The sequence below is a fragment of the Trichosurus vulpecula genome, chromosome 5, assembly GCF_011100635.1.
Source record: "Trichosurus vulpecula isolate mTriVul1 chromosome 5, mTriVul1.pri, whole genome shotgun sequence".
NCBI classification, from domain to species: domain Eukaryota; kingdom Metazoa; phylum Chordata; class Mammalia; order Diprotodontia; family Phalangeridae; genus Trichosurus; species Trichosurus vulpecula.
In genome coordinates, this window is record NC_050577.1 from 299,839,453 (window position 1) to 299,862,367 (window position 22,915).

At 59.4% G+C, this 22,915-nt stretch overlaps 2 protein-coding genes across 3 annotated transcripts in view; one reads left to right on the plus strand and one right to left on the minus strand.

The window, feature by feature from the left end:
- ACO2 (aconitase 2) overlaps positions 1-11,643 on the plus strand; it is a 32,554-nt gene extending 20,911 nt beyond the window's left edge. Inside the window, exons 3-18 of the mRNA XM_036759006.1 lie at positions 717-975; positions 1,902-1,994; positions 2,389-2,547; positions 2,665-2,815; positions 3,329-3,433; positions 3,939-4,030; positions 5,230-5,335; positions 6,015-6,172; positions 6,314-6,387; positions 6,518-6,629; positions 7,268-7,390; positions 7,633-7,788; positions 9,147-9,338; positions 10,057-10,189; positions 10,634-10,755; positions 11,216-11,643. Coding sequence (XP_036614901.1) covers positions 717-975; positions 1,902-1,994; positions 2,389-2,547; positions 2,665-2,815; positions 3,329-3,433; positions 3,939-4,030; positions 5,230-5,335; positions 6,015-6,172; positions 6,314-6,387; positions 6,518-6,629; positions 7,268-7,390; positions 7,633-7,788; positions 9,147-9,338; positions 10,057-10,189; positions 10,634-10,755; positions 11,216-11,350 — 2,170 coding nt within the window. The 3' untranslated portion in view covers positions 11,351-11,643. The remainder of the gene's footprint in view (positions 1-716; positions 976-1,901; positions 1,995-2,388; positions 2,548-2,664; positions 2,816-3,328; positions 3,434-3,938; positions 4,031-5,229; positions 5,336-6,014; positions 6,173-6,313; positions 6,388-6,517; positions 6,630-7,267; positions 7,391-7,632; positions 7,789-9,146; positions 9,339-10,056; positions 10,190-10,633; positions 10,756-11,215) is intronic.
- Positions 11,644-13,053: 1,410 nt separating this feature from the next.
- POLR3H (RNA polymerase III subunit H) lies at positions 13,054-21,853 on the minus strand. Of its 2 annotated transcripts, XR_005010436.1 has the most exons (8): positions 21,784-21,847; positions 20,934-21,065; positions 19,795-19,891; positions 16,168-16,254; positions 15,565-15,628; positions 14,745-14,946; positions 13,689-13,893; positions 13,054-13,519 (listed from the first exon to the last, which is right to left on the minus strand). XR_005010436.1 is itself a non-coding variant. In XM_036758551.1 (7 exons), exons 2-7 carry the CDS (start codon positions 21,042-21,044, stop codon positions 13,840-13,842), a joined length of 615 nt encoding a protein of 204 aa, XP_036614446.1. In that variant the 5' UTR covers positions 21,045-21,065; positions 21,784-21,853; the 3' UTR covers positions 13,054-13,839. The 2 variants fall into 2 exon arrangements, 1 of the variants encoding a protein (XP_036614446.1); XM_036758551.1 differs by having other exon boundaries at positions 13,054-13,893; positions 21,784-21,853.
- Between the last annotated feature and the right edge of the window lie 1,062 nt (positions 21,854-22,915).

Sequence of the window (22,915 nt, forward strand, 5' to 3'; positions counted from 1 at the left end):
GAGTTCAGAGTAGAAATGAATGGTGATGAGTGGACTGAGCAGAACCAGGAAAATCCTTTTCACGGTGGTGACTCCACCCCTCCATCCAGAGCCGCCCAGACCTCCCCAAATGCCCTAAGGGCCCAGCTCAGCCCTAGGAAGTCAGCTCATCAGTGAGGCCAGGCAGGAAAGGCCTCTCCTGGACTGGAGGTGCCAAGACAAGTGGAGCGGCCCCTGCCCTCCGTGAGTTTCCTCTCCAAGGAAACAAAGTGCTCCCCCCCCCCCCCCCCCGGCTAAGTCTGTATAGAATCCATACAAAATAATTATGAGGCAGCTTGGGAGGGCTGGGCCCCTTTAAAGGAGGGCATTCCAGGCCCAGGCTGCAGCCAGGGCAAAGGCCTGGAGGTGGGCAATAAGTGTCTTCATGAGGAAAAGCACCTCCCTCTATGGCTGAGGTGGGTGAGGTGGGGACTACAGGTGTGAAATACCACATACACTTTCAGATGAGGCCCATGCGTCACATAGGTTTAAGGGACTGTGTTTTCCCCTTTATCCGAGAGATGGATCACTGGGTGGGGGAGAGAGAAGGGATGTACTCAGAAATCAGTGTGATTATAAAATTAAAGGCATCAGTGAAAATGAGAAACAATTTAAAAAACCCAAGGTGGGGGGGGCGGGAATTGGGGGCTGGCACTGCCGAGTGGCCTCTGCCCCACCCACCTCCTGCTTCTACGCAGGTTGAACCGGCCGCTGACCTTGTCAGAGAAGATCGTGTACGGCCACCTGGATGACCCTTCCAAACAGGAAATCGAGCGGGGCAAGTCATACCTGCGGCTTCGGCCGGACCGTGTGGCCATGCAGGATGCCACAGCACAGATGGCCATGCTGCAGTTCATCAGCAGCGGGCTGCCCAAGGTGGCCGTGCCATCCACCATCCACTGTGACCACTTGATTGAAGCCCAGGTCGGTGGCGAGAAGGATCTCCGGCGGGCCAAGGTGAGTGGGCAGCAGCATTGAGGGCTGTGGGAAGCTAGGCTTCCCCTAGGCCAGCCTCCGAGGTCTAGAAGGTCAGACGTCCGCACTGGGTCCGGCCCAGCTCCATTCCCCAGCCGAGACCCCTGAACAGCCCAGGGAAACACACAAAGGAGAGAGTCAGAAAACCCTCAGGCCTTTCAGTCGCTGAAATCAGGATTTCAGAACTTTGACATGGCTTCTAGGCTCCCTTTGGTTTCTAGCCTCCTCTCAGTTGGTGGACCCTTCTCACAAACATTTGACTGCATGAAAGGGGCCTGGAGGGGCTGCCCAGGTCACTCTGGGGCCCCGACGTGCATCCCTCTCCAAAACGCTGGCCCATGGAGGGCCTCTTCTCAATCTCCCTGCCCCAGGTCCCCCTCCACTACCTTTGCTCCAACTCTCCTCCACCAGCACCTGTTTCGGGAGTGGATTTGACTCCCTGGACCCCATGGCACAGACACTTCTACAGGGTTGTGGCAGAGAACTGCCTGGGGCCCTGTTCCTTCCCCCCATGCACATGTACACAGCTTGGGAATGCTGCCAAGCGCCCTCATTGAAGGACCCTCTGTCCAGGGCAAGCTCAGCCCCCATGGGAAGCGTGAAGAGCTTCCTCCTGTTGGAGGCCCCTCCTTTCACCCCGCTTTGCCCCCCTTTCCTCTTCCCCCATGGCCAGGGGCTGGGGATGTCCCAAGCAGCTCAGGTCCTGAACAGTAGCATGGGTCAGCTGGCTTTTCTAGGCTTAATCTGTGCCTTGCCAGGCTGTCTGTCTCTTTGCCTCTCTTGGCCTGTTTTCTCTCTTGGGCCAGAGGTCTATCACCCCTTGGGGCCCAAGGTCAGAAGCCCAGGACCTGGCCTCCAGCCAGAGCACACTGTTGCTAATGACTTTTCTTTCTCACTTGTGTTAATAGGACATTAATCAGGAGGTCTATAGCTTCCTAGCAACAGCAAGCGCCAAGTACGGGGTGGGCTTCTGGAAGCCAGGCTCAGGAATCATTCACCAGGTAAAGGGGCTGGGCAAGGGCTGAACGCAGGGTGCCTGTCCGGAGGGGGATGGCGGGGGTGGAGGGAGGTCCCACCTCTTCAGGAGCGGCTGGGAAGAAGGGGTTGTGTCTTAGCTTCTCCTGGGTGGCAGAGGTCAGACTGTAACGCAGTGGCGGTCACTATCGCCCTGCCACCATCTGATGCATCTGGTGGTCCCTCACAGGGCTGGTTTGCAGCTCCACCCAGGTGTGTGGATCTTTGTAGACCTGGAGAGGCTTCATAAATGTCAGTTGTACAAATGAAATAAATGAAAGGCTTCTTGAGGTCCTGAGTGTCTGGGGAGGTGACTTGCTTGGCTCCCCTCCTCCACCGAGCGATCAGCATCTCAGCTCCTGCCCTTGACACCTTTCCTAGATCATCCTTGAGAACTACTCATACCCAGGGGTGCTGCTGATTGGCACCGACTCCCACACCCCAAATGGGGGCGGCCTGGGGGGCATCTGCATCGGGGTTGGCGGAGCTGATGCTGTGGACGTTATGGCCGGCATCCCCTGGGAGCTGAAGTGCCCCAAGGTGAGATGCTGAGGGCAGTGTCCGGGGAGGCAAGGTGGGGTACTGTTGGGGCACATCCCAGGCTGGCTCCCAGGCTCCTTCTGCCCTCACCGCATTTTCTTCCCGGTTCCCGGTAAGGTGATTGGCGTGAAGCTGACCGGCACGTTGTCCGGTTGGTCCTCTCCCAAAGATGTGATTCTGAAGGTGGCTGGCATCCTCACGGTGAAAGGTGGCACCGGGGCCATTGTTGAGTACCACGGGCCTGGCGTGGACTCCATCTCCTGCACTGGTGAGGGGGTGTCTTGGTCAGTGGTCTGAGCCAGAGGTAGATAGAGGGTGGGCACGTACCAGGCAACCACATCCCATCTAGGAGATGGGGGTGTGTATGAAAGGCTGGGCCTGGCTCTCAGTGTCCAACAGCAGCAGAGTAGGCCTTCCATGTCCTCCAGCCCTGGCACGCCCACCCCAATGGTCATGGACTGCCCCCTCCAGCATAGCCTGCAGAAACCTCTGCAGCAAGCCTTCTCAGGAATATGATGGAAGCCCCCTTCACCTAGTTGGAGCCTGTGCACATTCAGGGGGCTGGGGCTGAGCCTCCAGGCCGCCACTCTCCAGCTGTGGCCTTGGCCTGGCGGTTCCTCCCTGGGGTGGAGGGATCGTAGCAGAGCTGTGGGTCCTGCATGGTGGTGGAGGGGGAAAAGGGTAAGGGGCAGCTCTGGAGCTGCTGGCAGAGCCCCCAGGGCCCAGATGTGCACGTACACCATCCCGTACTCAGCCCCTCTGGGTGTCTGTCTCCCTACAGGCATGGCGACAATCTGTAATATGGGTGCAGAGATAGGAGCCACCACCTCTGTGTTCCCCTACAACCAGAGGATGAAGACATATCTGAGCAAGACTGGCCGGGGCGGTGAGAGCAGAAGGCGGTGGGGGGAGACGCTTCTCATCCCGCACATGGAGGGGGAGCCCTCTGAGTCAGGAAGGCCCTTAGAACAGGGGATATCAGGGCTGGGGAAGTGCATTCATGGCCCAGAGACAGGGGTGGGGGGATGGAACAGAAGACTGGATCGTTGTCGGGTGTGGTCACCATTTTTGCTTAAGCATTTCTTGCTCTGTGAAAAGTGAGAGTTCTGTCAGGAAAGTGTGGCTGGGGGCTCAGAATGGCAGACACTGTCAGGTCACTGGTCAGTGCTCGGGCCCTGCCCGGGAAGCTGCCATGGATCTGTGGCAGGGCCTTCCACTCACCACTTTGGGTCTCCACGATGTACTGGGCACATGTTAGTTCACATTCTGTCCCCTGCCATCCACGTCTTGTCCCCTCATTAGACTGGGAGCTCCCTGAGAGATGGGGACCCTCACGCATCCTGTGCGCACGGTGGGGGGAATGGTTGACCTGGCTCCTTGGCTGTTTTCAGACATTGCTAAATTGGCTGATGAATTCAAGGACCACTTGGTGCCTGACCCTGGCTGCCACTATGACCAGCTGATTGAAATTAACCTCAACGAGGTAAAGGGTGACCCTGAGCCCCGGGTGCTGGGAGGCAGGAAGTGGAGCAGGCTGTGCGTGGTCCATGCTGGGCTGGGGGTCTTGTCTGGGTGGCTCCCGTGGCATCACAGCAGTGGCCTGTCGGGTCCCCAAGTGCACCTCAGACGGGCTGGCAGCCCAGCGTCTTTTTGGGTGTGGGGAAGACGTATGGGGCTGGTGCGGCAGGGCCTGGAATGCTTGGGGCGCTTCAAGGACGGTTCTGATGCCAAACTTTTGTATTTCTGGCTCGGCTCAGATTTCTGGTTCATTGGCCCCATCCAGAGCAGGGGGGGGGGTGGGGAGGTGGTGGCAGGAGGGAGGTGGCCTCTGAAATGTCAGATAGAGGCTGGTTCAGCAGCTCTGGCCAGTCTGCCCAAAATGGAGGCGGCTCATGGGTCGAAGGCCGAATCTTCCGTTCTCTTGCCGGCCATCTGTGCCCCCTTGTCTCCCCAGCTGGGTCTTCCTGAACTTTGGGGAGTGTGTCCTTGCCCCTGTTCTCTGCCCTTGCATCCTCACGTCTAAAAGCACTTGAGCAGTAAAGACTGGGCATGCCCCTCGGGGAAAGCTGCTGAGCAGCCCCGGGCACCCTGCTCAAGAGCTGCTCTGCTTTCCCTCTTTCCCTTCCTGTGGGGTCAGGGTCAGGCAGTGCAGGGCCTGCCTCTCCTAACACAGCCCAGAGCCTTCGGAGGACGTGGGCAGCTCCTGGCCTTTCCCCTTGGCCTGGTTCTCTTGCCGTTGGCCAGGAGTCTGGTCCCGGGTTCTAGCCCCACCCTGCTCAAGCCCCTGTCTAGGCCTCTTAACTCTCAGGGCCCTTTCAGTTCTAGCCTCGTAGGGTTCTTTGGGTCGCTGCCTGTCTGGACCTGACCCCAGCCTCGTGTTGGCCTCCTCCTTTCTGTGTTCTGGAGCGAGTGAGTGTGGCTCTAGTGGAATGAGGCCACGGCTAGGTTCAGCTTCCATGCATGGCTTCACCAGGCACTTACTGTGACACAGAGCACTTGCATTCATGTGCCTCAGTTTCCCCGTCTCAAACAGGAATGTGCAGCCAATCCTGTTAGGAGGAATTTCAGGGAAGCTCTGGGGTTTTTCCTTTATAACAATTGTCCTGGAATAGCCAATAGTTTAGCCGCCTTCCCCTTCCCTTCCTGTCTCCCAAATCAAAACTGGTGTCTTCTCTCCTACAGCTCAAACCCCACATCAATGGGCCCTTCACCCCAGACCTGGCACACCCAGTGGCTGATGTTGGAGCTGTGGCAGAAAAGGAAGGCTGGCCGCTGGACATCCGTGTGGGTGAGCACACCACGCAGGTGTGAGGGCTGAGGAGCATGGAGGCCATGGCACAGGCTCTCCTACCATAAAGCCCAAGTGGGCTCTCCCAGCTGGCTCTTAGGGCCCACGGCGGGTTAGGGAGACCCTTTGGAGACAGTTCTTATGCCCCCTTGGAAAGGCAGGCCGGCAGGCACCTGGGGGTGCATAGCAGGGGAGCAGAAGAGACTGCTACCCTGAGGAGCAAGTATTGTCTCCTCTGCAGTCTGTGAGCCTAGCAGAGATGCTGGCAAGGAAGGTGCGTGTGCATCCATCCCCCAGTTGGCCTGGAGGCCCCCATCCCCCTATGGCCAGAGATCTCAGCCTTGGCCACTGGCTGTCATCTTGGAACAAACAGAACTCCTCCATGACAGAAGGGTCTCTTCTGTGCGGCTTCTCTGAGAAGGAGCTCCTGTAGACCTGGCTCTTCCTCTTCCTCCTCCTCCTCCTCCTCCTCTTCTTCCCCCACTTCCCCCTCTCCCGGGGCTGGACTGAGCTGGGCAGGTTCAGCAGTAGCGTTGGCCATCCTGCGCCCCCTGGCTCCAGAATGTTTTTCTGGTGGCCTGAGATGGTCAGGCCCAGAACTTGGTCTCCCATTCTGGGCTGGAGAACAAGCCCCTGTTTCTCCACGGGCTTTCCTGATCCTCCTTCCCCTGCCCCCCAGGGCTGATCGGCAGCTGCACCAACTCCAGCTATGAGGACATGGGGCGCTCGGCGGCTGTGGCCAAGCAGGCCCTGGCCCACGGGCTGAAATGCAAGTCTCAGTTTACCATCACCCCTGGCTCTGAGCAGATCCGGGCCACCATCGAGAGAGATGGCTACGTGAGTGTACCCTCCCCTTCTCAGCCCACCCAGGCTCTGGGAGCCCCTGGGGCCGCCCGCAGGTGCCCAGTCACATCTGACCCCCAGGCCAGAACCCAATGAGGCCTGGCCTCGGGTGACACTCCGCCTTCCTTCTTGCAGGCGCAGATCCTACGGGATGTGGGCGGCATTGTCTTAGCCAACGCCTGTGGCCCTTGCATTGGCCAATGGGACAGGTAAGGAGTGTGGCCCCAGACCCTGTAGAGCTGGCCGGGGCTGCTCCCCTGGGGGGTCAGGCAGGATGCCTCTGGCCCAGCCCAGGGGCGGGGCTCAAGGCCAGGGCCCTGTCTTCTTGTGCTCCTGCAGGAAAGACATCAAGAAGGGGGAGAAGAACACCATCGTCACCTCCTACAACAGGAACTTCACAGGTCGCAATGATGCCAACCCTGAGACCCATGCCTTTGTCACCTCCCCGGAGGTGAGCTTCCTGAGCCGGGGGGCTGCAAGCTCCTCCTCGGCCTCTCCCACAGTGGCGGCCTTGCCCTGCTCTGGGCTGTCCTCACAGAAAGGAAAGGAAGCCCTTAGTAAGCTCCTACTGTGCACCAGGCCCGGGCTTGACCATGTCTGTCTCATGTGATCCTTACAGTGGCTGTAGGGGGGAGATGCTGTAGCTCTCTCCATTTAACAGTTAGGGGAACTGAGGCAGACGGCACGAGGAAGTATCTGAGGTCCGATTTGAACTCCTGTCTTCCTGAGGCCAGGCCCCAAGCTCTGTCCATGGTGGTGCCCCCAGCTGAGTAGCCTCTGAGGACCATGTGCCCTGTAGTTCTGCTGTATGCATGGCCTTGGGTGACAGGAGCTCGGCTTCCAGCACAGATACAGTATTTCACTTGACCTCGGCAGCCCCAGGAGGCAGCGAGACTGGCAGTGTAGATGGCACACAGTGGGGGCTTCATAGCGGCTTCCCCCCAGGAATCCCAGAGCCAGACTTGGCTGTGTGCACACGGGCAGCTCTGATCTCTTCCTGGTGGCCCTGGGGCCTCGGCTCCTTTGAGGGCAGACTTGAGGTTCTGAAATGGAGAGATGTGGAACGTTCGAGGCTTCTCTCCATTGCAGATCGTCACTGCCTTGTCCATCGCTGGTACCCTCAAATTCAACCCAGAGACAGATATGCTGACTGGCAAAGACGGCAAAAAGTTTAAGTTACAGCCTCCTGATGCAGATGAACTTCCCAGAGCGGTAATGTCCCCTTCCCTATGTCCTGTGCTTGGGGTGGGGGGTGGGGGTGCAGCCCAGAGCCCTGGAGCCACAGGCTGCCCCCCTCACAGGCTGCTCCCCCAGACACCCTGGGCCCCGGAGCCACAGGCTGCCACCCTCACAGGCTGCTCCCCTAGACACCCTGGGCCTTGGCTGTTGTTGGCACAAGGCGTGGCCACTCTCCCACAACTGATGTCTCTCCTCTTTCCTTCCCCACCGGACAGGACTTTGACCCTGGACAGGACACCTACCAGCACCCTCCAAAAGACGGCAGTGCCATGCGTGTGGACGTGAGCCCTACCAGCCAACGCCTGCAGCTCCTGGAGCCCTTTGACAAGTGGGATGGCAAAGACCTGGAGGACCTACAGATCCTCATCAAGGTCAGCCCTGGGAGGCAAAGGGTGCTGCCTGCCAAGCTTCCGGGCAGGATGGAGCATCATTGTCCTGCCCGGTATCTGTCCTTTGTCTTGCCTGTGGTCTGTCTTTTGTCCTGGTCTCAGCCTCCACATCTCCCTCCAGAAAGAGCAGCCATTTTGTTCCCCATCTCTGTCCCAGAGCAGGCAGTCAGTACAGGCCTCCTAGGTCGCTGACAGAGTGGACGTCCCACTTGGCATGGGCTTGTGCCCTGCTCTTGGGCCTGCTGTCACCCTCAGATCATCTGGTCTGGGTGCTCTTCTTTTCCCCCCTCCTCAGGGCCACAGCTCAGTCTCAGCCACCCCTAGGACTGGGCCAGGGAGCTTGAAGAACTCAGCACCTGCCCCTGTCCACACCCCATCCCTTGTTTGGGGTTGGGGGGGTGGGGCTTGGCCATTTTTGTCATTCCCACCCCCCCCAATCATGAGGTGACACCCAAATGTTCCTCCAACTCCCAACAAAAGGACACTTCCTGTCCCTTCCTCAAGGGCCTTGCCTCGTGTCCGTTTGTCCCCTGCTGCCCCTCCCTCTCTGTAACCTTGATGCCGCTGGTCACCAGGCCCCGATTTAGTTGTGAAACCATCTTGGGACTCCGTCTCTCATGATGCCCACCTACTGTGTGCATGCCCCGAGTGCATGCGGCCCCTCCCTCAGGCTCGCCTCTGGACAGGCCAGGGCTGCTGCCCCGCTGGCTGCTCACGTGTAGTAGAGGCTGCCTGTTTGCTGAGCCTGCCTGCAGGGAGCTCACCCTCCCCCCAGGCATCTCGTGGCTCAGTGGTCACCTTGCTGGCCACGAGTCAAACCCCTTGGCCTGACCAGGACAGTCCTCCGGGCTCTTGCTCTGTGCCCTCCCCTGCCCCCACCGTGCCCTGTGCTTTCTCCTCCCTGGTCTCGCTAATGCTCTGCCTGAAATGGTCCCTCTCCTCTTTGCTGAATTCCCACCCATCTCTTCCGTGTGGTCTTCTCAAAGCCCCCTCCCCCAACCAAGGCCCCCCCAAAGCTGGTCGTTCCTCCCAGATGTCCTTGGCCCATGGGTATGCTCTTTTAGTCGCCTCTGTCTGTATCGTATGCCCTCGTGAGGTCGATCAGAAGCCCCTGAGGTCAGGGGCTGTGTCCTGTCTTTGTCCCCCACCCTGAGGCTGGCACAGTCACGTGGCTGGCAAATGCTGTTCCCTCACACGTCCCTGAGTAACTCAGAAACCCACCCTCCAGGACATTGAGTCACTCTCACCCGTGTAGCGTAGACCCCTCTGGGCCGTCTAGAAGCCTCCACACCTCACTTGGGGGTGGGTGTCTGACCTCTGCTCTCCCTGCCCCCACCCAGGTCAAGGGGAAGTGTACCACCGACCACATCTCGGCTGCCGGCCCATGGCTCAAGTTCCGAGGCCACCTGGACAACATTTCCAACAATCTGCTGATCGGCGCCATCAACGTAGAAAATGGGAAAGCCAATTCAGTGAGAAACGTCGTGACCCAGGAGTTTGGGCCCGTCCCAGACACAGCCCGCCATTATAAGGTGGGCCGGGGGGATGGTGCGCAGGGCAGGTCTGAGGATCAGCTGTCACAGCTGAGAACAGGCAGGGATTGGGCAGGGGTGCTGGGGGAGGGGCTGGAGGCAGAGCCCCTTGGCAGGCACTGTGAGGAGAAGCAGCCCAGAGAGGAGGCAGCTTGGGGTCTGGGGCAGGTGGGAGGCAGGAGCCGGAGGAGGAAAAGGAGGAGGGGCACTGCATTAGAATTCTGTCCCTGCCAGTGTGAGTTTCCTCCTCTGTCGGCTGAGGGCTAGGACTAGAGGAAGTCCAAGGACCCAGAACCTAGAGGTTCCCCGGCACCCGCCCCACTCCTTATCCATCTGGAGGCTTGTGAAGGGCCTGTGGGGACCCCAGCCGGGCTTTGGGGAGCTGCCTCCTCTCTGTGCAGATGAGTGAACTGAGGCAGAGGGAGGGTTACTAGTGAGTGGCAGAGCCAGGATGCAAACCCAGAAACTGTGACCCAGCCGCTCTCATCCCAGCACAAAAGCCAGGCGGCTCTTTGGTGCTGGTGGCACTCCTCTGCTGGGCTGGCCCCCAGTGCCTTGACCCTCCCTGCCCCCCCTGGGGACCCAGGTCCCTTAGATCTCCTGGGTTCTCAACCCCTAAGGCTGAAGCCCCCTGCCGTCTCTGGAAGCCCGAGGTCGGGGGCCAGGGACAGCTTCTGCTCCCAGCCCTTCACAACTCATACCCACTCCCCTCAAACAGAAAAGTGGCATCAAGTGGGTGGTGATCGGAGATGAAAACTATGGGGAAGGGTCCAGCCGGGAGCACGCAGCCCTGGAACCCCGGCATCTGGGTGGCCGAGCCATCATCACCAAGAGCTTTGCCAGGATCCACGGTAGGCTGGGAGGTCTGCTGGGTGGCGCTCCTCCCCAAGGAATGTCAGGCTGCTGCTGGCCCCACCCCAAAGGGTCTGAGACCTCCCTCCACAATGCAGGGTCAGCCCTTGAGGCCCCAGGGGATAAGTGGAGGCCACATTCACTGTCCCTCCTGCTCTGGGTCCCAGTGCCTGGACCAGGGTCAGCTTCATGTGGGAAAAGCCTCAGCAGACACAACTTGCCCTCTGATCCAAGCAGGGATGCCCCCAACTGCCTCAGTGTCCCTGTTGGCCTGTGGGTGTCTGTACTCTGGCCCCTCACTCCTCCTTAGGTGGGGGCTGGGGCAGCACCCCTCTTCCTGCCCTGGCTCTTTGCTGGGAAGCAGCCAGAAGCCCCAAGGGCCTCCAGGGCCGTGTGTGTCCTGGGCCGCAGTGCTGAGACGTCCCTCATTCTCTGACCTCTAGAAACCAACTTAAAGAAACAAGGTCTGCTGCCTCTGACATTCGCTGACCCTGAGGACTACAACAAGATCCACCCTGTGGACAAACTGACCATCCAGGGACTGAAAGACTTTGCTCCTGGCAAGGTAACCCCTGATGGAGCCAAGGGCTGTGAGTCTCCCCCAAAGGGGATTGTCCTGGAGGGAAGCCAGAGGGGCTGGGAGGGTCCCCAGAAGCCATCCAGCCCACTCTTTGGAGGAGGAGACTGAGGCCAGTGACTGCCTTATGGTCAGCTTCTGAGCAGAGCTGAGATGGGAACCCAGATCTCCTTATCCTTGTCCAGCTATCTGGGCCGTGTGGCTGTAATCCCCAGGTCCCGTTCATCTCATGTGGGCCAGGAGCAGAGGCCAGTCCAGGCCTAGCAATGGACAGCCAATGCTGGGGTCCTGGGGAGCACTGGGCAGCTGGGGGAAGCAGTCACCCCCTGGACAGTGGTATCTCAGGGGGTGTCAGCTGGGACCCTGGGGGTGAGGGCAGGAGCAGGGAGGTCCACGTGGTCCCTCAGGCCAGGGGAGTGAGGCCCGCCTCCTGCTCTGTTCCCGGCAGCCCCTGAAGTGCATCATCAAGCACCCCAACGGCAACCAAGAAACCATCTTTCTGAACCACACCTTCAATGAGACACAGATAGAGTGGTTCCGGGCAGGCAGCGCCCTGAACCGCATGAAGGAGCTACAGCAGTGACTGCCCCTTCCCCACTCCGCCCCTCCCTCGGACTCAGCTCTGGCATCATCTACGAAGGAGCGCTTCCATCTTCATGTGTGTCAGAAACACGTAACCCCCTCGTGGTCCCCGACACTCCCAGGGCCCGGCCTGGAGCGGCCTCACGGCCCCTGAGCGCTGATGGGCTGCCCTGCCCAGCTAACTGCTTTTACCTTGGACCATCAGACTCCATCTGAAGAGGTCTTTCCTCCCTGATCATTTCACTGGTGGCTGGAGGTTTTAAAAGAAAGAAAATCTTTTTTTGTTCTTCCAGTTCAGTGACTGCTTTCTTGTCCAGGGTGTGTCTGTGCCCCCTTAGTGACTGCGGGCTGTAGTGGGCCACCAGGCAGAGCAGGGCCGGCTGGGGCCCAGAAATAAAGGCCAGCAGAGCCAAGCACCTGCCCCTGCCCATCCCTCAGGTTGCCTGACTTCCTGCTGTGCGCGCATGCACGCACGCACACACACACTCGTGCTCTCTCGCTCTCGCTCTGTCTCCCGAGATGACCATGGCCGCGCCCTTGGCACCCATTCACCCATCCCATTGTTCCAGGGTCAGGCCCCTCCTTGGGCATCTCTTCCAAAGTCACCCCAGGCCTCTCCTCAGGAAGGGTGAAGGGCAGAGCACCTGCTAGTCTGAGAGACTCTTGTCCTGCTTGGTCCCTGGGTAAGCCCCAGCCCTCACAGCCACCCACTGATCCCTGGACTCAGGCAGGTATATGCTGAGCCTCACCACAACAATGTCAGTGAGGGTTTAAGAAGCACCTACTACGAGCCAAACTATGCCAGGCATATGGGATAGAAACAGATGATGTAAGGGGGAAGCAGGGCTCTCTGGGTAAGTTTGGGGAGGGGCAGTTAGTAAAGAATCCTGAGACCAAGGTGAGGAGTGGAGAGGCTGGCCTGGAGATCCAGAAGGCCAGACTGGGGGGTGAACTCTAGAAAGCTGATGGGGCCCAGGGTGAGAAGGCTTTTCAAAGCTAGGCAAGTCTGTTCCCTGGGGGTAAGAGGGAGCCCTGCCCCGACCTGAGCCTGGCAGCTCTGTGGAGGACAAACATTCAGCTGAGAGGTGACTGGCTGAGTGAGTGGAGAAGGGCTGGATGCTGGAGATGGGGAGACACACGGAGAGAGCTGGAAACTCATGGGCTCCGTAGGGTGAGGGAACGGAGCTGAGGCCTATGGCAGGAAGGGCAGTTTGGGCGGCCGACCTTTGTCTGTCTCCAGGATATTCCTTTTGAAATGGACACGAGGTGGTCAGGGATGTGGGACTGGAGCTGAGGTGAGGCCACACAGGTCTTCTCCCCCTTTTACTGACTGATTCACTGAGGACACCCAGTGGGTGACAGGGCCAGCGAGCCTCCCTCCATTGGGGAAACTGGCCAAGCTGCTGAGCGTGAGGTGCTTCTCTGGCCCTGGGTCCAGCCTGCCTCACCTGGCCTGTTAGAGGCAGAGGTGCTGGCAGCAGACCTTCAGTCCCGGGGCGGGCCATGCCCATGCCCCCTACTGTGATTGTGCAAAGTCCAAGCAGGCCTGCCCTTCTAGCTATCTATTCCCATTTCAGGTGAGGGGGCTGAAGGCTGGGCAGGGCCACCTTGTACAACCTTTAACTTTGTGATGCCAGTTCTGTCCCAAAACGTCCTGGGAAAGAGCCTCAACATCCACTTCTGCCAAGTAAGACACGAGCCAGCTTTTTACCAGCAAAGGCCATTTTATTGTCCGGGGAGGCAGGCAGCATGAACAGGGACTTGTGGGAGTCTCCCCACCTGCCCCTACCCATGAGGTGTGAACCCTGTTTGACACTCCCCCAGCAGGCTTCAAGGACAGTCCTAAACATCGAGGGAGCTCCCTGGGGGGGAGATTCAGGGTGCAGCTACAGAAACCGAGGCAGGGGCCACCCTTTCCTTGGAGGGGATGGGCTGAAACTGAGCCAGCTCTGGCTTGGTGACTGACCAACCAGAATGTCTCAGCCCTACTCAGGGTGCTCCGGCTGCTGCAGGCCAGAGGCCAGACAGCTCAGAGAAAGGTGGCAGCCGCTGGACAGGTCAGTCGGCTTCGGGCAGGACCAGGGGATTCTGAGCTGAGAGGAACTGAGGCCCATGGCAGGAAGGGACATTCCCAGGGTCACCAAGTCAAATCCAAAGCCACTGTTCTTTCCTGTAGACGAGAGTGGGTCCACGCAGAGGCAGAGGACACTGTGAAGCTGCCAGCAGTCCCAAGGCTCTCCCCTAATCTTGGTTTGGGGTGGGAGCCACCCCCCCACTGGCACAGGGCTGGGGGTGGAGAATGGGGTTTGAGGGGTCTTCTCAGTCCCCACTGGTCATACCTTGACTGATGAGAGGAGGCCAGGGTGCAGCAGGGGCCAAAGGGCTCCTGGGGAAGCTGAGGCCAGCAGCCCAGCCTCTCTAGCACTCCATACTTGGGCCTTGGCCTCTTGGGCCTTGGCTGTCAGCACACGGAGTGTCCTCTGACCATTATTAACTGCTAGTCCACCAAGACAGAAGCCCCAAGCCTGGTTCACTGATGGATCCCTGTCAGGGGGAGAAAACGGGCACATTCAGCCTAGACTTTGGTGTCTGCTCTGACTTGGCTCTAAGGAAGGGGCCCTCTTCTCAAAATCCCAGCTAGCAAACCAGACCTCCCACCAGTGGGCATCAGGGGAGCCCAGCTCCAGGCTGGCCTTGATCAGGAGGGGCCAGTTGGACGCCAGTGCCCAGTGAGAGTGGCACAGAACAGACATGAGTCCTCACCGACGGGCAGTGTGCATGGTGGAGCCTGGATAGCTTGTGGGCCTCGATGGGCCTCACCGGGTAGGCAGTGAGGGAGTCACAAACCAGGACTCCCAAAGCTTCTAATTAGCTGCCACTCCGTGCCCTCCCGCCTAACATGCTCTCCACTCTTCCTTCCTCACAAGCCAGATATCCAGGGTAGACGCCCCATGCCAGCTTCCTCTGCCTTGTGCTTGTCGCCCTCCAGCTGTTCCCATCGCCCTTCCCCCATGCCCCCAATTCAGGGCCCCAAATGCCCATTATTCTCTGGGATATCCAGGCCCCCCAGGAGAACATGACTGGAATCTCATTCCAGGGCCTCAGAGTGGCCACTTTTCTCACATGGGAATGAGCTTGGTCCTACCATGCTGGGGAAGAAAAGAGCCAACATCATTCTTGTCTGGACCCAATGACTTGGCCTTCGTGTTGGTGTATGGTGAATGACAACCGGCTCCTCCCTCGAGGGAGGAGGGGTCTCCCGGCCCTCTTTGGGTTGGGCATGGCCAGTCACTCTCACCCCTGCCCCCCTTGGCAGTTCCTGAGGGCCCCCTGTCCCCGACCCACAGCTCACAAGCTGTTCCCTAGACACCCAGGGCCTGGCAGCCCACACTTACCACGAGGGTGTAAGGGGCTTCTTTTTTGGGGGTCTCTTCACTGGATGTAGAAGCCTCAGCAGAACTGGGCCCTGTTGGGGATGTGTCAACAAAGCTCTCGTCCACTACACGAAAGCGGATCTCCTCCCCAGTGTCCATGTACAGGTCGTGGGCTCCTTCTTCTGTCTCATACTCCCAAACCCACACCTGTTCTGCCTCATCACTGATCAGGTCCAAGGGTTAAGGGGCTCAACCAGCAGGAAGTAGGCCTACAAATTCCATTAGCCCCAAGACTGCTCTGTAACCCCGATGCATGAGCACAAAGCTGGTGCCCAGGCCAAACAGGCCTAGGGTCAAAGTCCTCCCCCCAAATGTAAATGTGAGACCCTGGGAGCCAGTGAATGTTGGAGCTGAAGGAGGGCGTGGAGGTCACCTCCATCCAGACTCCTCATTTACAGGTGAGGAAACTGATCCACAGAGGCACCTGAGCTGCCCGAGGTCATCGGTGTCCTCCAGTCAAGTCCTTCTCCTCAGCAGCCACCCCTGGAGCTTCGTGGGAGGCCTGGCCAGCACCACAAGGGGAGGGGGCCCAGCTCCCAGGCCAGGGAGCTACTGCTGATGTGGGTTCCAGCTGTGACCCGGAGCACATTGACAACAGGGGCCCCCATTAGGAAGGCTACCCCACCACACCAGAGCCCCTTGTCATGTGGCCCCCAAGCCAACCTGGAGCAAGAGGGCCCGCCTAGCCCTGGGAGCCCCCAGAATCCCTGTGGCCATGCTGCCCCCTGGTGGCAGCCCTGGCCTCCTCTAGAGAGGCTCCCAGTGAGAGCAGGAAGGATACAACTTGGCAGGCTGCTGCAAAGATTCCGGGGGAATAAGGATGTCATCAAAGAACCCAAGAGAGACTGAAAGGAATGTAACTTATATGACGTATGAGGAGAGGCCTTTGAGAGCCCAGCAGAGACCCCAGTCCCCTGCCTGGAAAGTCTCCCTGGGCCTGCAGGAAGCACCCCCCTGGCCTGGCCTGGCTGGGCCTCACGCCCCCTCCCCAGATCTGTCTCCCTCCTCTGCCACCGCCGGATTGGGACACGGACCTAGGCGAGCATCTCCCCACCCCCCTCCCCCCACTGGGTAAACGTTCTCCAACTGACCTCACCCAGCAGTACCCACCTGCCCCCAGCTCTGGCACAACCCCACCTTCCCGTCTACCTGCAGTCCGTCTCGAGGTCCCCACTTTATGGGGGACTCCCCTAGACCAGTCTCTGGCCAGCTACCCTGACCACAGACAAGGCTCACTCTCATCTATCTGATCCACTGACAGCTTTTCAGGATCCATCCATGGCAGCAGTGACAGCCATAATCACTGGTCCAGCCCATCCACGACCTCCCAACCTGAGCTCTTCCCACAGGACAACTGTCCCACATGGGCCAGGGAGCCACCTACCACGAACTCCATCTGGGCTGCAGCCTTTGATCACGCCAATGAGGATCTCGTCCAAGAAGGGGTGGAACACCACGTAGCGGAAATGGACTGCAAAGAAACAGAGTCAGCTTTGCCCCAGGCTCCGAAGGATTCTTCCGTCTGTCCCTCCTTCCTCCCATCTGTCCATCCATGGCCGACATCACAAAGGACGAACTGCTAGCCCACAGCAGGGCCACTGGCTGACACTTCCGGCCTCCAGCCCAACTCCCACAGGAAGAGAATCCCTGAGCCCATCAGATGTAGACTCCAGACTCTGAATGAGAGTCATGTGTGTCAGGATTCCAGAGCCAGAAGAGAACTCAGGGGGCATCCAGCTGACGGTGCCACAAGAACCCCATCTAGAAGCGCCCGACCATGGGCCCCCTGGCCTCAGCCTGGAGGCCTCTGGAGATGCCCAGTCTCACTGCTGGACTCTGATCCAGCCTCTCAGACACCGGCTCTTGGCTAAGATGCTGACTCTGTCCACTCTGGTCCACTCTCCGTAATCCACTGAATGGAGAGCCAAGAGCCGCAGGCCATCTATCTGCCCGCCCTGGGGATGACCACGCTACCCGGTTGCAGCAGGGCTACCCTTCTGCTCCCTGTTCAGAGTGCCTGGGACCCCACAGAACCTGGATGCTTGGAGAAGCCATGAGAGTTATCACAGGGGAGAAGGATTAGATTTATTCTCCTTGGTGCAACCTAGGAGGCAGATTCACCTCAAAGAAAGAAGTCCCCACTCAACAGAGATGGCTCCAAGTGGGGTGGGTTGCCTCAACAGCTAGTGAGCTCCCCGTCACTCAAGGTGCCCAAATAAGAGCTGAGAGGCCACGTGTGAGATAAATGGCCGAGGAGGCCCCTCGGATCTCAGAGGAGGGCCATTGGGCTCTTTGCCCTGCTCGGCCAGGCTGGGGAAGCTGTGACGCCTTCCCAGAATGCATGAAGTAAGATATGGAGGACGAAAAAGGGACCAATGATATGGAAATACAGCTACCAAATATTGGAAGAACCAGTTCATGGAACCTGGATCGAGAACCCCAATCTCAACCATCTCTTCCAACAACCCAAGGCCTATCTACAATCCACCCAACAAATGGTCAGGCAGCCTGTGCTCCCACAGCTTAAATGCCGGGGAACTCCCTCCCTCATGAGGCAGCCAAGCTCTTTCTCAGACCAATCGGAACACAAGTAAGTTCTTCCTTTCACTGAATCCCCAGAACGCCTCCCCTATCCCAGCCAGTTACTCTGGTTGGGGGTTCTTGGAGCCTCCTCACAGCCCATCAGGTACTGGGCACCCTCACAGGTCCCCTCCCCAGCTGCCTGAGGCTTTGGTGGAACACAGGTCACTCAGAGAAGGCCACGGTCTCCACTGGGATCCTCTGCACCAAAGTCAAGTCTGACCTTCCCTGAAGGCCCATCTCTTTTAGAATCTGGAAAGGGCAGATCAGCTCAAAAGGAATCTAGATTAAAAAACAAAATCCTTCCTTTAGACTGTTGGCCAGTGTGCCTGAGGCACAGCTCTGACCTGGAAAGGAAGGCCTGCCATTGGCATGGGGGGGGGGGGGCGGTGTAGGACAGGACCCCCTGGGTCTCTGTGCCTCCTTCAAACAGTGGCTCCTGAAACCAGAGACCCAGGGTGTTCAGTCTGCATGGGAAGATCGGTATGAACTGGTGTGGACAGAAGGGAGTGGGAAGCAGGAACAGAAGACGGTGGGCCCAGCGACTCCAGCCATGTGAAGGGAAAGGCCACAAACAAACAGAACCGAGCGGAGCCCCATAAAGGAAAGGAGAAAGTGCACCTCTCTCCCTTCTGAGCAAAGGCGGGGGACCATGGGTGCCAAGCCCTGCATACAGTGTCAGACAAAGTTAACATGTTGGTGAAGTTAAAAAAAAAAAGCTATGAATAAAAATGTTTTTAAAAAGCTGTGCTGGACACCCTCACTTCAGCAGTGGGCCGGCCAACAGAGAGAGAACTCTGCAGGGCAGCTCAGGAGGCCAATGCAGAGGCAGGCAGGGCCGCCACAGCTCCTGAGCTGGAGGAGGGGGTGCGTGCGGGGAGACCCCCATCAGTAAGCAGGAAGCGCTTTCTGCTACCGCAGTGGGAAGCCTGTTTGCTGCGGAGAGGGCATTCACCTCCCAGGGAGCCGAGGAGATGCCAGGCTTGGCAAAGAGGGGACGTGGGAGGTCATTCACTCACAAGATGGAAAAATCCTCCAGCCTCCCGTGTCCTGGGAATTTGGAGGGCACAGAGAACACAAGGCATTCAAAGCCTGCCCTGCCGATCAAAGGCCCTTTGCGGGGGTGACTTCCAGGCCAGCTTCTGATACTTGGCCTCTGGCATCGGCAAAGGGGGGAGGTGGATCCCAAAGCACAAGGCTGGGGGTGGATCTCAAAACACAAGGCTGGGGGACAGTGATCCCCAAAGTACAGGGCTGGGGAGGAGGTGGACCCCAAAGTACAAGTCCAGGGGGTGGGGCTGTCCAGGAATCCCCCACAAGAGGAAAGCACCCTAGAAATAAAAGGATGAATGCTAAGGTTTGGTGCTCCCCAAACCAACCAATGCACTGGATCCTGGATTTCCACTGAGGAGTTAGGAGGAAGCGAGCGCCCCAAGCCCTCCCTTTCACCAAGGTCACTCAAGCCCCAGAACCAGCTCCTCAGTGGCAGGGAAGCAGCAGACCCTCGTGCCCAGCTCTGCCCACAGCTGCTGCAGGGCCAGAGCATGTCCCCGCCCTTCTCCGGGCCTCAGTTTCCTCTGCTGTGATATGACAGGTTGTGCTACTTTCTGGCTCATACTTGAGGCCTAAACCAGAACCAGAGGCGCTGGGGGCCTGATGAGGCTGTGTCCAGCATCTGGCCTATTTTCCCCTAAGGACAACTGTTCCCCCCTCGCCCCCAAATCTGTTCCCTGAAAGACCAACCGAGCCAAGGAGCCTCCACATGGACCAGGCCCAGGCCCACCTGTGGGAGAGCAGGCAGGGGTGGGGGGTGTGGGGGTGTGTGTGTCCGTGTACAGGGGTGGGGCTGTAGAAACCAAAGACACAGATAAAATACTGATTTTTAAAAGTAAAGAAAAGGAGGCAGTGTGGCAGGGAGGAGGGGGCACAGCGGGGGAGGGGGCTGGGTCCCCTGGTCCCGGGCCTGGTCAGGGCACACATGCAGCCTGGGGCCCACTTCTGACCATCACCCTGCCCTACTGGGGCATGGCCAGAGGAAGGTGACCGGGAGGAGACACCTCCAAGGACCTGCCAAGGGAAGCTCGAGCTTTGGGATGAGACACGGGGGTCCCATGAGCCTGGACCAGAGCTGGAGAAGAGCTCAGAGATGCCTGAGTCCAACTCCTCCTTTTACAGAAGAGGAAACTGAGGCAGGGGGAGAGGGGAGGACCCAGTTCCTCAGTGGCAGAGCCAGGCCTCACACCTGGGCCTTCCCACGATGCCTCTGGGACCTGCCTCCAACACCCCGCAGGCCGCCCTAGGCTGGGGTCATGGGAGGGCAGCCAGGACATCCCAGAGGAGAAGGGGACCCAGCCCAGGGCAAAGGCTCGGTGGGTGGACGTGGTCCCAGCCTTGGAGAGCCCAGTGTGAAGAGGGGAATGTGGATGCCCACCTTTGGTATGGGACGCACCATCCCCCGGGAACACATAGGCGTCCTCTAACTTGGTGATGTCATACAGGCAGATGCAAAGCCCCACGTTGTACACGACCTGTGGAGACACGCCGACTCAGCCACGGGCCCCCAGCGTCCTGGGTCCTTGGCCATGCCCGTCTGGGACCGCCCTGCCTGCCTGCGTGGGCTGGCTCTGCTGGGCCCCCAGCCAGCCACAGACAGGACCAATGAGACACTCACCCAAGAGGCCCCGTTCAGGAGGGTCAAGCCAGGGCAGGCGCCGTGCTGGGCCTGGGAGCAGGAGGGCAGTCACCCTGAGGCCTGCTGTCATGCCCTCCTGGGTCTGTGCAGGGACCACGGAAGGAAGACTGTGCAGAGGGCTCCGCAGCCTCCCCGGGACAGGCCCAGGCCATACATGCAAGTCAGGGCCCCTCTGCGCCTCAGTTTCTACATCTGGAAAACGAGGGCGATGGTCTTGCCGGCCTCTCGGGCGCCCTCCAGCACCCCAGCCAGCCCCACTTCACCACCAATCCATAAGAGCCGATAAGCATCTACTACGTGCCAGGCTTCATGCTCCGCCTGGGAACGCTGTCCTTGCTCCGTCCTCCCCACCCTGGTCCTCATGGCCTCTCACCCAGCCTCCAGCCTCTCCCATTCCACACCTCCCTCCCGTCGCCAGCCACCAATGGGATTGCCCCTGTCAGGCCTGACTCTACAGTTCAAGAACCACATGGGCTCCCTAACGCCTCCGAGGTCCAGCGGAAAACCCTCGATTGGCGCCTGATGGCCCTCTGTGCGGTGCGGGCCCTTCTCGACCCCCAGGACACGTTCGTTCCCTCTCAGAAGGCCTTCTGTTTACTCTGTGTGCGGCTCGGAGTGCCCCGCTCCCCCTGCTCCCCCTGCCCCCATCAGAGTACGAGCCCTGGGAGGCCAGGGCCTGGCACACAGTAGGTGTTCACTGACTAGGATGGTTCCTGAACACAGCGGGGCCTCCAACTACCAGGATGACTGGGGGAGGGGGGCCGGCTGCGTGGGAAGCTGAGCCTCGAATGCAGAGTCCAAGCGGCAGAGGGGAGGAAGGTGTGGGAGGCCACGAGACCGGAGACCGCCTGCCCACACGCCCACGGATGGAGCCTCACCTTGTTGGCCAGTTTCTTGTTGAGCTCCTCTGCGATGGAATCATTGAGCTTCCTTTCAAACTGCCACGGCGGGATTCGCACCGTGTCCACCATCTCCACCAGGACAAACATCCTGGATGCCCGAGCCAGGCCCTGGAGGAGAGGAACGGGGGAGGCAGGCCGGGCTCAGAGGGAAGGAGCAGCCCCGGACGGCCACCCTGGGGGCCTCAGAGCCAGGAGGGACGCGACTCATCTCACAGATGGGGAAACTGAGACCTGCCCAAGGCCCTGGGGGTCAGGGAGGCCGAGGCAGAGGGGCGCTGGAGTTGGGGGGGCACAAGGAGGAAAGTGGCGGGCGAGAACCCCAAGAAGCCAGGAGGAGACCTTGGAGATCACCTACTCCAATCTCCTCCTCTAGCAGAGGGGGAAACTGAGGCCCAGAGGAAGAAAGGCACCTGCCCCAGGCCACGCAGCAGCTCAGTAACATATCACCGAATCAGAGATGGGGGAGGGGGGAGTCATCCAGTCCGAGCTTTTACAGATGGGGAAACTGAGTCCCGGGAGAAGTGACTTGCCCAAGGCTACAAACAGTAATAGAAGGTGGTAGATGGGGGGGGGGTCCTAGTCCAATCTCCCTTTACAGAAGGGGAAACTGAGCCCTGGAAGAGGACAGGGGCTGGCCCGAGGTCACGGGACAAGTCTGGCAGGGGTCATAGTGAAGACGATAGGTCTAGGGCTAGGAGGGGCCCGATGCTCTCTCTTTACAGGTGGGGAGACAGGCACGGGGCAGGTGGGTGGTTCGGGGTTCCGGGGTGCGGCCTCCCGCACCAGCACCGCGGGCAGGGGTCCCGCGACCATACAGGACACGCACCAGAGGCCCACGAGCCCAGGTCGCTCTCCACCGCAGCCGCTGCTGCTGCCGCCGCCACGCGCCGTCTCCAGGAAACAAGAGCACTTCCGCATTTCGAACCAATCAGAGCAGGCTCAGCCTCTCAATCCCGCCCCCCAGCTTCCGCCGCCTGCTCGAGGCGGCTGGGAGGAGAAGGGAGAATATCCAGACTCCTCCCCCTTTCCCAGAAGCCCCTTCCACCACCGGGCTTCGCTCGTTGCTCGCAGATCACGCCTCCAGCCACCTCCTCTCCTAGAGCCCCGCCCACCGCCCTCAGGCTCCGCCCCCTTCCCCTCATCTCTCTCTCTCTCTCTCCCGCCCTGCCCTCCACTCCTCGGCATCTATTAAGCGCCCCCTAGGGGCCAGGCCTTGGGTAGGTGCTGGGGGCGGGCCTTCCAGCCTGAAACTGACGTGGGCGTCTGAGTGACGCCAGATCCGAGCCTAAGGACGCCTTTGAAGAACTCCTATTTTAAGAATGTGGACAAACATGAAAATGATCGATCCTTTGCATTTTGGGGGTCAGGTTAAATAGAGCGTGGCCTGTACTCGGTAGAGGCCTGAAGGTCCTCCCCAGGCACCACCATGCTCCCAGCCCAGGGCTTTGGACCCAGGATGCCAGCCCTGGGTAGCTGGGAGCATTGCTAGGCACCGGAAGCCTGTAGTGCAGGGATGGGAATCCAGTCTCTTTAGGTGTAGAGTTTGGGGCCAGCCCAGCAGCCATAATGGAGTGGGGGGGAGGGTCCACACAAACCTGGGCTTGTACCTTGCCTGATAGGAGACGGTGCATTCCATGCACCTTGCTCCCCTCAGGCTACAATCCCTTCCTTCATCCTGCACCTTCCCGGAGCATCCTGGTGTAGAGAGGAGCCCTGGATTTGGACCCAGAAAATTCATGGTTCCAATTCCCACGTCTTTAGCTGAGGCATCTTGTCCTGAATCACTCTGGGTCCCCATTTCCCCATGTGTAAAAAGGGCGTTGGGTCAAATGACCTCCAGCCCTGAGCCCTGGCATCCCATGGCACAGCTTCAAACGCTTGGCGTCCTCCTCCTGTCCTTCCCGCACCCCCACTTCCCTCACCATACACTCACAGCTTGATGAAAGAATCCAGCCCAG